The 12,211-nt window shown below is 40.0% G+C and overlaps 1 protein-coding gene across 13 annotated transcripts in view; it reads left to right on the top strand.

Annotated features, from left to right (window-relative positions):
- LOC132885195 (sodium- and chloride-dependent GABA transporter 2-like) overlaps nt 1–12,211 on the top strand; it is a 289,130-nt gene that overhangs the window by 175,481 nt on the left and 101,438 nt on the right. For 12 of the 13 annotated variants that reach the window (XR_009654557.1, XR_009654558.1, XM_060919569.1 and 9 more), the window contains 4 exons: nt 653–756; nt 841–965; nt 1,071–1,183; nt 1,298–1,435. Coding sequence is in view for 11 of the 13 variants with exons in the window: in XM_060919569.1 (XP_060775552.1) it covers nt 653–756; nt 841–965; nt 1,071–1,183; nt 1,298–1,435 (480 nt within the window). In the remaining 2 variants the exon portion in view is untranslated. Of the gene's footprint in view, nt 1–652; nt 757–840; nt 966–1,070; nt 1,184–1,297; nt 1,436–3,515; nt 3,877–12,211 lie in introns of those variants that run through there. The other variant, XM_060919572.1, reaches the window with a different exon arrangement.

Genomic DNA, 12,211 nt, shown 5'->3' on the forward strand with positions numbered 1-12,211 from the left:
ACTCCATACTTGCTACCGGGGAGTCAAACCCATGCATTCTAAGGCTAAGATGGCTAAGCACTAGCTAGAATGATTTAGTTATCTGTCCAGAAAAATGACGTCATTTAACCTTGCTCTATCTTGCAGTTGCATTCACTAAGTAGGCTTTCCTTTTCTTTTCCGCTAGCTTTTAGCTGACAGGAGAGCGGAGTCCACCATGTTTGACTTATTTTCATGCAAACTTATTTTGGTTAAAAGTAGGTCAAACATGCCCCACACATTATATTGTTGCTCACTTGCTTCAGCAATCTCCAGAATCATGAAATGCGGGACACGTTTTATCTCAGCAAAATAGTGACCCCTAGGATAGACAGTGTGTGCAGCAGCGAAACATCTCGAAGCTTCAGCAGCAATAGAAATGGAACATTTTGCCCAGAATTCAACTTTGCAGTCAGCACTTTTTTAATATTTCATAAAAAGGAGCATTATTATTGTAGTTGCATCAGCTACAATATGCAGCTGTTTTGTGAAGAACCTATTAATAAGGTGGTTGTGGGCTCCAAACGTACATAAAATTAACCCTTAATGATTAGTGAGTTAATTGATCATTAAAGAGTTTGCAGCTGTTGCTTTGTCAGTGAGTACTGAAGGCTCTTTCTTTCATGATATGTAGGTGTGGCTGGATGCTGGAACGCAGATTTTTTACTCCTACGCTCTCTGCATTGGGTGCCTTATTGCAATGGGAAGCTACAACAAGTACAATAATAACTGCTACAAGTGAGTGAACTAAGCTTATTGAGCAAAATAAAATGTGTAATATATATTCCAACATGTTATGTATGGATGCATGTATCTTTGCAGGGACTCTGTTTGTCTGTGCCTGTTGAACAGTGGGACCAGTTTTGTAGCTGGTTTTGCCATCTTCTCTGTGCTAGGCTTTATGGCCAATGAACAGGGGACAGACATCTCAACAGTGGCAGAGTCAGGTGACTGCAGATCTAACCTATCTGCTAAGTTCCAACCAGTGCACATATCCAGGAAGTTTATTTGCTGAGGAAAGTGTCATCCCTAAGAAAATGTTGTCTTCCCAGGCCCAGGCTTGGCCTTCATTGCATACCCCAGAGCTGTTGCGATGATGCCTGTTCCACAACTATGGGCCATTTGTTTCTTTGTTATGATTATTCTGCTAGGACTGGACAGTCAGGTGAGTGCAAAAAAAATCAATTAAAAGCAGCCCAATGCACATCTTACCAGTTACCAGTTCGTCCGAAAGTAAATTCACATCAGCAATTTTGCTCTGTCCAACACTCCTCTTTAGTTTGTGGCTTTGGAGGCATTGATGACTGCTGCAGTTGACACATACCCCTCGTTCTTCCTTTCTGGTCATCGCCGCAAATTCTGCCTGGCCATCTTTTGTTGTGGGTGTTTCCTGATTGGCCTGCTTATGACAACAGGGGTGATTATGTATTTCTGTTCTGGGCTTTCATTTATCATTTCCAAAGACAAATGTAGACTTTTTTTTTAAATACTTTATTTATAGTTTTTCAAATGACAGAGGTACAATGAAGAACAAACCCATCCCTTCCCACCTGCCAAGACTTGAAGAAAAACAGAACAAACAAAAACAACAACAAACACAGAGAAAATACATGCAGAGGCAGGAACATAAAATATTGTCACAAACTGTCCATAAACATTGCTTAACATTACTCAGATGGGAACATCATGTAACATACTACAATGGATCCAATTGGCAGAACATCCAGTATGTGGAAGGGAAATTACATCATGTGAGGGATACATTTTCGACAAATTCTATAAAGGGGGCCCAAGTTTTAATGTATCTATCCCATAAGTTATTCCGATCGCATCTCGGCTTCTATAGCGGGCTCACACAGAGTACCTCTTTAACCCAGTGCCTAAAAGAAGGTTGTTTCACAGACTTCCAGAGTAAGAGAATTTGTCTCCGGGCTAGTAATGTAATAAATGCTACAGCGTTTGCCTGGGGGACCGTAAGTTGTTGTTCTGATAGAAATACCCCAAAGATAGCAATTGTTGGATTAGGATTCATTGTTCTGCCACGGATAGAGGAAATTGCTTCAAAGACCCTAGCCCAGAAGTTACTAAGTGAATTGCATGACCAAAACATATGACCTAATTTAGCTGGACTCTGGCCACATCTCGGGGACACAGGATTGGTGCCAGAATAAATTCTGGCCAGTCTATCAGGTGAATAGTGCAATCGATGTACAATTTTAAACTGAATAAGGCCATGTCTTATACATAAAGAGGTGGTATGTATGCGTTTTAAAATACATTGCCATGTCTCGTCAGAAAGTGTAACAGCCAAATCCTCTTCCCATGCTTGTCTGGCATTGTCCCATGGAGAGGGGCTAATGCCCAGTACTGTTTTGTAGATTATCAATACCCTTCTTTTTACCCCAGGGTCCGAGTCTAAAATGATATCAGTTGCGTTTTTGGGTGGTAAGGAGGGAAATGGGAAGTGTTTCTTAGCAAAACTGCGTACCTGTAAATATCTGAAAAAGTGGTTATTGGGAAGGTTGTGATCTTTCTGTAGCATGATAAATGAAGCAAATGTGCCTTCAACAAAGAGGTCACCAAAAAAAATACTAAACCATTCTTGTGCCATACCTGGAAGGCAGTATCAATCTGGGATGGAGGAAACAGATGATTGTTTGCTAATGGGAGCAGAGTAATTTCCTGATTGAAATGAAAGTGTTTCCTGAATTGAAACCATATTTTAAGTGTTTTTGACAACTGGGTTCAAACTTTGAAGGCTTACATTGACAGGTAAGGAGCCACTCAGGATAGACATGGGAGAGAGTGGAGAACTGGAATCAAGTTCCATAGAAGCCCATATTGGTCCTTCTTTATTTTTATAGGTTGAAATCCAGTAATTCAGTTTGGAAATGTTAGTAGACCAGTAATAAAATAAAAAATTAGGCAGCCCCAGTCCCCCTGCTTCCTTAGGCATCTCCAAGTAAGCCCCTTTAATCCGCTGGGTGGAGTTGTTCCGAATGAAGGTGATATGACTATTCAACTTTTTGAACCAGGATTTAGTCAGTATGATGGGGATCATTTGAAATAAATATAAGAATCGAGGCAGGATTGTCATCTTTACTGTGTTTACTCGGCCTGCCAGTGTAACAGGGAGTGCAAACCATCTTTGGAAATCCTGTTTAGTACGCTCTAGCAACAGTTTAAAGTTGCAGTCACATAGGTCTTTGTACTGTCGTGTAACACTTATGCCTAAATAAGTGAAGGATTGGAGCTCCAGTTTAAAGGGAAGGCTACTATAATTAATGGATGTTGTCAGTTGATTAATGGGAAAAAGTGAACTTTTTGAGAAGTTTAGTCTGTATCCAGATAGTCTCCCAAATTGTCGAAATATGTCTATCAGCTTAGGGATCGATTCTGTTGGGTTGGATAAATACAATAAAAGGTCGTCTGCACACAGCGACACTGTGTATTACTTGGTTCCTAACAATACCTGGAATATCTTGTTGCATCCTCAGCACTGCAGCAAGAGGTTCGATGGCTAAGTCAAATAGAAATGGCAAGATGCAGCACCCCTGTCGAGTTCCTCTTTGCAGCATGAAAGGGTTGGACCTGATCAAGTTTGTGCGTACTGAAGCAGTTGGTGAGGTATACAATATTTTAATCCATGAAGTGAAGGACATAGGGGAGAGCGGGGTAAGATGAGCCAGAGGGTAAGATGAGCCACCCCCTGTTTCTAAGAAACAGTAAACAAATGTGATCATGTGACCACATTCAAAGGGGGGCGGGACCATTTACTTACACTTGTGGAGAGGAGCACCACATGTCAAACTAGGTGAGGGAGATATTTATAAAAATGTGTTTTTGTGCTTTCTAAGTCAATTCCATGTTTGTCCACAGTGAAGATGATTTAGAGAAGACAAAAGTAGAATAATATTTAGACACATTAGGGTTAAGTTAGTGGCTTTCTAAGCTATGATATGAATGCTAATAAAAATAATTTTGATTAGCCTAATCCCCTTTATTAGCATTTTTCTACAAAATGGTGGCCACGGGGTAAGACAAGCCATTAGATGTGGGGCAAGTTGAGCCACTGGCTCAACTTACCCCATTGGTGGCTGAGCTTACCCAATATGGATGACACTTAAGTTTTCACATTTACTGGTCATATATGACAACAAATATATATATATATATATATATATATATATATATATATATATATATATATATATATATATATATATATATATATGACATCAGATGAGGAAGACCAGTTGTTAGATGTGGGGGATTATGTTGTGGCAAAATTCACGGGGAAGAAGAAAGTGCATTTCTTCATTGGCCAGATAATCAAATTGGATGTCTTCGAAATAGAGGCAAGATTTGTCAAAAGAAGCTGGTCATGCCATGGCTCTGCAAGAAAGCCGACCTTTTTCTTCAAAGAGAAAGATAAGGCTGTCCTGTCAAGACAGGATATTGTGAAAAAATTGCCCCACCCCTTTACTGTTGGGGGGACAGCACGGAGGGAGAGGCAAATGGTGTTCCCTTGCAATTTGAACGCTTGGAACATTGAATAATGATGAAATGATTGATGGAATGATTGCTGCATGTTTTAGCAATGTTTTAACCTACTGAAAGAAATAAGATTTTTTGGCACTGTTCTACTGTTTTAGTAATTTCTATAATATAGTATATCTCTCATTCCCTCTCTAACCATCCCTCTTTCTATCTATCTATGCATATCTCTCTCTCTCTATCCATCTATCTATCCCTCCCTATCCCATCTCGTTCTATCACCTCTCTTCATCTCCCCTTCTCTATGCAACGGCCCTATCCCCCACTTGATTGACTTGACTTGATTCACTGATTGCATTTCTAATAATAAAAGTTGTTTACTTTGTTAACCTAACATGTTTTGTGTTGGCTCAATTTACCCCACACAGTGGCTCATCTTACCCCGTGCATGGGGTAAGTTGAGCCACTTGACATTTTTTTTTCAAGAGGTAATATCACTCTAACCATAAGAGCTTATCAATTATTTTTTGCTCAGATAGTAACAGTACACTTTGAAATTTGGTATGGTGTGTAGACTGGAAGCAAAAATGGCTTTAACATGTAGTTATGATGAAAAATGTAAAAAGTGGCTCATCTTACCCCGCTCTCCCCTACCAAATCCAAACCTATCCAGCACCATGAACAGAGTTCCACTCAACACGGTCGAAGGCCTTCTCCACGTCGAGGGAGAGCACAACCTCCGGCTGACAGATGGAGTGAGAACAGTATAGAATATTGAGCAACCTTCACATGTTATAGAAAGACTGCCTCCCTGATATGAAGCCTGTTTGATCGGGATCAATGATGTTAGGCATCACCGCTTCTAGACGACGTGCCAGCACCTTAGTGAGGATTTTATAATCACAGTACAGGAGACTAATAGGGTGATAGGATCCACAGTCCAAGGGATCTTTTGTCTTTTTTCAATAGAACTGATATAGTTGCCTGAGTCATGGTTGGAGGTAGTTTCCCAACAGAGAGAATTTCCTTAAACAGTAAATTCAGAATAGGTACCAGTTTGTGTGAGAATAACTTGCAAAACTCTATAGAAAACCCGTCAGGTCCGGGTGCTTTCCCACTCTGCATAGAACTTATTGCCTGTGAAATTTCTACATTTGTTATAGGAGCATCGAGGGAGGCTTTATCTTCTGTACTAATTTTTGGTAATTCTAGGCCATCTAGAAAGGTTTGGATTTTGGTTGCATTCATGGAGGTTTGTGATGTGTAAAGTTCCTCATAGTATGCCTTAAATTGATCATTTATGATCTGGGGATGCATGGAAGTTGAATCTGGTGCAATACGGATTTCAGGGATTGCACTACATGCTGCTGTCTAAGTTGATGACACAGTAATCTCCCTGCCTTTTTGCCGTGTTCGTAATATGATTGCTTTGTTTTAAGTAGCAACCGTTCTGTTTGTTTTATGGAGAGGTTGTCACATTCTGTTTGCAACAGTAGCCATTCTTTATAAAGATCAGATGTGAAATCATGAGCTAATTGGTCGTCAGTGTCTGATATCTGCTGGGTTAATTCTGTAAGACGCTTGGTCTGTTTTTTTTTTTTTTTGTGAGCTGCATATGAAATAATCTGTCCTCTGAGGTAGACCTTAAGTGACTCCCATATAATAGTATATGACATTCCAGGGGTGCTATTGACCTCTATGTAAAAATCAATTTGGTCAGAAATGAATTTTAGAAATGAACTGTTTGTTAATAAAAGTGGGTCAAGTTGTCATGAGCACTGAGGCATGTGGTTGTTTGGAAATGACATAACTAATTGGACAGGACTGTGATCGGAGATCATTATGGCATGATACTGGCAATTGGTTACAAAAGAGATGGTCCTGTGATCAATCAAATAAAGCTCAATTCTTGAATATGAAGGATGAACTGGTGAGAAAAAAAGAAAACTGTCTGGTAGTGGGATTGGAGTGTCTCCAGGGATCAAATAATTTATAGGATTGCATGAATGACAAAATTAGTGCACTTGATTTGGACACAGAATTGTTTTGCCTGGGGCTAGATTTGTCTAGCGTTGGCTGTAGTGTACAGTTAAATCTCCCCCTAAAATTAGCAAATGTGAATGAAGATCAGGGAGTTTACCAATGAGACAAGAGAATAACTGAGGGTTGTCCCAGTTGGGGCCATAAAGGTTAACTAGCGCGACTAAATTGCCATATAGCTTCCCTGTCACAATGACAAACCGGCCATTATTATGTGATGCTACACTACTTGGCATGAACGGGACACCTTTCCTAATTAACATTGCTGCCCCCCTTGACCTATATCCATAGTTAGAGTGGAATATCTGTTCAATCCAGCCTTTCTTTAGCTTCGTGTGTTCACCAGTCTGAAGGTGGGTCTCTTGAAGATATATAATATCTGAACCCAGTAACTTTAGGTGTGTGAAAACCCTGTTATGCTTAATAGGATGTTGTATCCCTTTAGTATTCCAACGAATGAATCTGATTGAACCTAAGGCTGTGGTGTTAGCCATTGTCTTGATGCGCTGTTAAGATATCATTCCCTAGTCAGTTGGGTAACTTCAGATGAAATACAGGTCCCTACCGTAACAGAAAAGTTTGAACAGAATGTACAAACATGCTCAATTTGTTTTCCAGTAAACAGAACAAACACGCAAAAACAAAACTTTGGTTCCCTTTGCTGGCCTGTTCTGAACTCCCAGGTCGCCCTAGCCTTACCTACCTTAAGGCTAGACCCCAATGTAGTCATGGTTTGGCTAACACTTAACTACACACTAGAACCCCCAGAACATGGCTCATGAAACAACTATGGCACATAGGCAGCATTTAAAAAAAGAGAAATTAATAAATTAATAAAAACCGTCTCAGTGGGTGCTTAAAGATCAAATATTGTTGCAATCTATTGTTGCGCAACGCTGTACACAGAGACATGCTAATCCCGTTCGTGAAAGAACTTTTAACATAAATGTTAGTCAAAATCAAGCTTCTCAAAATGTTGATTCTCATCTTGCTTTATGGAACGCTTGCTCACTGACTAAAAAAACTACGGCTGTGTGCGATACTGTACTTTCTGAGAATATTGACATCATGCTTATAACAGAATCCTGGCTTAAAGATGATGTCCGTGATTCTCCCATTATAGCAGACATTACGAACAGTTTGACGGATCATCAAGTATTCCAACAGTCAAGGTCCTCAAGGGGTGGTGGCGTATGTGCTATACTGAGAAAAGGTTACTCTGTCAAAAGGAATACTACATCTGTATTTAAATCGTTTGAGCACTTGGATCTATGAGTTGAATCTGGATCTACTCATTTTCGTATTATTGTTGTCTATTGTCCTTCTCCTTCAAGGAAAAATAACTTGTCTGTTTCCCAATTTTTTGACGAGTTCTCGACGTTTCTGGAGACTGTTTCGATCCCTACCCATAATCTTATAATTGCTGGCGACTGCAATTTTCAATTAGATGCTATTTCTAGTAATTTTGATGCTTCTGCTTTCACTGATCTCCTCTCGTCTTTTGGGCTGATCCAACATGTACAAGATCCTACACATGAACGTGGGCATGAACTCGACTTAATTATTACTAAATCAGTTGGCGGATTGGTCATCAAGCCTAATGTCACCTTTGGTTTACCATCTGATCACGCCTTGATCTCGTCATGTTACCTTGCCTAGACCACGCCCGACTAGAGTTCTGGTGACTCGCCGTAACCTACGTAGCATCAATCTGGATGAATTTAGGGAATCGGTGATCTGTTCGTCTTTGGCTTGTGAACCTTTTGCTGACCTTTCATCACTAACGGAACAATTTGACACTGTTTTATGTGATCTTCTTGAACAGCATGCACCTCAACGTATGTGCTATGTAACATTATGCCCTCATGCTCCTTGGTTCGATGACTCACTAAGGAATGCCAAGCTCATTAAATGTCGTTTGGAGAGAAAATGGCATTTGACTCGTTTGGAAGTAGATCGCCAAATATACCGTGAATACTGTGCAATTTACCAACAGCTACTCAAGAATGCCAAGTCTACCTATCATAAGTTGAAAGATCTTGACCAAAAAGCTTTATTCAGAGAAGTCAACATGCTTGTCCATGGAAGAAAGGCCACGATTCTACCGACTAACATTAAGTCTGATTTGCCAGCTGCTTTTGGTGACCATTTTAAAAGCAAAGTTGACAATCTTCGATCATCCACTACTGACTGTGAACATCTATTTGCTCTTCCTGAAAACACATGACGGAATTTATCTTGCCAGATGCTGATGAAATTCGCTCAATTGTCATGAGATTGCCTTCTAAATCCTGTAGTTTGGATCCTGTGCCTACTGTGTTGTTAAAGGAATGCATTGATGTTTTGCTTCCTATTATAATGTCCATCATCAACAGTTCTCTGGCCTCTGGATTTGTTCCTAGTGTCTTCAAGTCTGCTTTGGTTACTCCCTGCATTAAGAAGCCGAAATTGGACGCTAACGTACTGAAGAACTATAGACCTATCTCCAATCTACGTTTTCTCTCGAAAGTTCTTGAACACGCTGTTCTTCCTCAACTGCTGTCCTATCTACATGAGAATAAACTGTATCCTGAATTTCAATCTGCTTATCGCCCTTGCCATAGTACCAAGACTGCACTACTCCACGTACAAAATGATGATCTTAGAATTCTGGATGAAGGCAATGAGGCATTCCTGATTTTGCTAGACTTTTCAGCTGCATTTGATACGATTGATCATTGTCTACTTCTCCAACGTCTTGAAAAGCGTTTTGGGTTCTCTGGCACTGTTATCTCTTGGTTTCATTCTTAACAACCGAACTCAGTGTGTTAAGATTGATAGTTCCTTATCGCCCAACTATCTACTGGAATCTGGCGTCCCACAGGGTTCTGTTCTTGGACCAGTCCTATTCTGCCTCTACGTTGCACCACTGGAAGACATATTTACATCTCATGGAATATTGCCTATGATGTATGCTGATGATACACAACTGTATTGTGTTATCCAGAAGCATCAGCAAGACTCTGCACAATTTACTCTTGAGAACTGCATACGTGATATCAAGTCCTGGTGTTCTGCCAATAAGCTTGTTTTGAATGATGACAAAACTGAACTTTTGCATATTCACTCAAAGTTTGCCCGGTCACTCTCTACCTTACCTGGAATTGCTGTCGGCGATAAAATTATAGCACCCAAGCCTGAGGCCCACAACCTTGGTGTTCTCTTCGATCATAATCTATCTCTAAAGGGTCAGATTACTAATTGTTGCAAAGCGTCTTTTATGGCTTTGAGTAACATTGCTAAGATTCGACAATATCTGGATCAAGACCAAGCTGAAAAGTTGGTCCATGCCTTTGTCACCTCTAGAGTGGACCACTGTAACAGCCTGTTGTATGGCTTACCTGCTTACGAGATCAACAAGCTTCAACGGGTCCTGAATGCTGCTGCCAGTTGTCGCAAGACCAAAGCCTGATGATAATATCCAAGATACTCTGAGGAGGTTACACTGGCTCCCAGTTCAAGCTCGAATAATCTACATGATCCTGTTACTGACGTATAAAGTACGTAATGGCCTTGCACCTCAATACCTAACTTGTCTCTTGAACGATTACTCTACAACTCGATGTCTGAGGTCCACTACGAAAAATCTTTTGGCTGTTCCGCGCACATACACACAAACTTATGGAGATCGTGCTTTCTCTGTAGTAGCACCGAAGCAGGGAGAGCGTTCCAGAGCTGAGCTTAAAGACTCTCCTTCAATAGATAGTTTTAAATGTAAGTTAAAGATGTTTTTGTTTAAGTGATTAACCACTATGATGATTTTTTTATTAGCTACTAGCATCATTTTATCTTTTTCTTCTTGCCGTAAATAGTTCTTTTTTTTTTTGGGGTGGGGGATAATTCTTTATATTTATCACTTTTTTTTGAGTATTTTTCATGATTTTTACTGTAAAAAGCATTGAGATTTCTATGTAAATGTGTTTTTAAGACATTATTATTATTATTATTATTATTATGAAGAAAAACAATAAATAAATAAAAATAAGAGCACATGCACACATTCATATGTGCATAGTAGTGTTGTATCGAAAAATTTAATTAGGAGGTAATGCTTCCAGTAGTAGGGGTTATACTCAATTTTGATGAAAACAAAGAACCCTTGGGCATACATGACTCCTGTCCTCCACAAGCATACATACATATACACACATCCAAAAACAGAAGGCTGGCAGAAAATAAAAATTCTAATAATGGTAAAGGACACCCATGACAGCCACTGCGGCAATAAAGTTATCTACAAGAGGAGCCTGAAAATATTTCTAATGTTGGATAGAAGTGAACGTTATCTCAGAAAGGAACTACGAACTGGTTGGTAATATTACTCACTCTGACATTCAGTGTAATGACACTTAAAGGGCATCTACAGGGCTCCATATGAGGAGTTAAGTAGTTACTTATTAGAAGTATTCCTCCGTGCAGGAAAATTCTTATTGATTATAAGTCTGGGCTTCCTCTGGTGTCGTGAAGATCCGCTCCTGGTTATGTGTGATGCGAAGACGGGCTGGATAGATGATCCCAAAGCGGACCCCTTCCAGTCCCCGAAGTTGTTGTCTCATCCTGTTGTATCCTGCTCTGGCTCTGGCCACTCATACTGTGTAGTCTGGGTAGACTGAAATGGTCATCCCATCCACTTTGATCTGTTGTTTTTCCCTGGTGAAGCGAAGAATGTTGGCACAGTCCTGGAAGTAGTGCATGCGAGCCACGATTACACGCAGTCGGTCACTCTGCCTGGGCGCCAGTAGTAGCAAGCGATGAGATCTATCTAGTACCAGCGCCTCCATTAGGCTGAACGCCCTCTGAAGCAGGGTTGACACGGCGACAGTGGAGCTGTCATGGCTCTCCGGTACTCCCACGATTCTGATGTTGGGCAATTCCATGTAAATGTCAACCTCACCATGCAAAAATAAAGCAACATGTAATACATCAAAACCACTCCCAGAGATATCACCTAGGCCTGTATTTTACAGATGTGAATAAGTTGAACCAATTTTCACAAGAATTGTTCCCTTCGCCTTATGTCAGTCTTTCTTATAATGTAAAACCCAAGCTAAAATCAACTTTGATCATGTACAATTCTATTATTGCCACAAGCCACAGAAATGTATGCTAAAATCCACAAAACAGCAAAACAGTAGCCATCCTAAATATTATTTAAGAACTTTAATAGTTTTAGCTGATATTTAGAGAGTTTTTCAAAGGGTTATGGTGGTTAAATTGCTGATTTTCTAAACATATGCCATGTCTATTTCAGACGCGTCACATCCATAACGGAATTTCGTCACATCCATAACGCTGACTTTTCCTTCCGAAACTCTGCATGAAATACAAAATATTTTAAACAAAGATTTTTTAATATTCACCTTGGACCCCTCTATCAAATGGATATCTCCATTTCGACATTAGGTTTACAATTTCAGAGTTTGATAAAAATGTACAGTCACCCAAGAAAAGTGATACTTTTTCTGTCACATCCATAACGCATCTTTTATTGGCATTTTCTGGCATGCCCTAGATGTACTATGGGAATTGTTCTTGTTCTATCACTTCTCCAGTATGGTACAGCCTTAAAATATGCAACACCTGTTTAAGTACTGGGAGACAATAAAACATGCACTGG

Source organism: Neoarius graeffei, chromosome 4 (assembly GCF_027579695.1).
Source record: "Neoarius graeffei isolate fNeoGra1 chromosome 4, fNeoGra1.pri, whole genome shotgun sequence".
NCBI classification, from domain to species: Eukaryota; Metazoa; Chordata; class Actinopteri; order Siluriformes; family Ariidae; genus Neoarius; species Neoarius graeffei.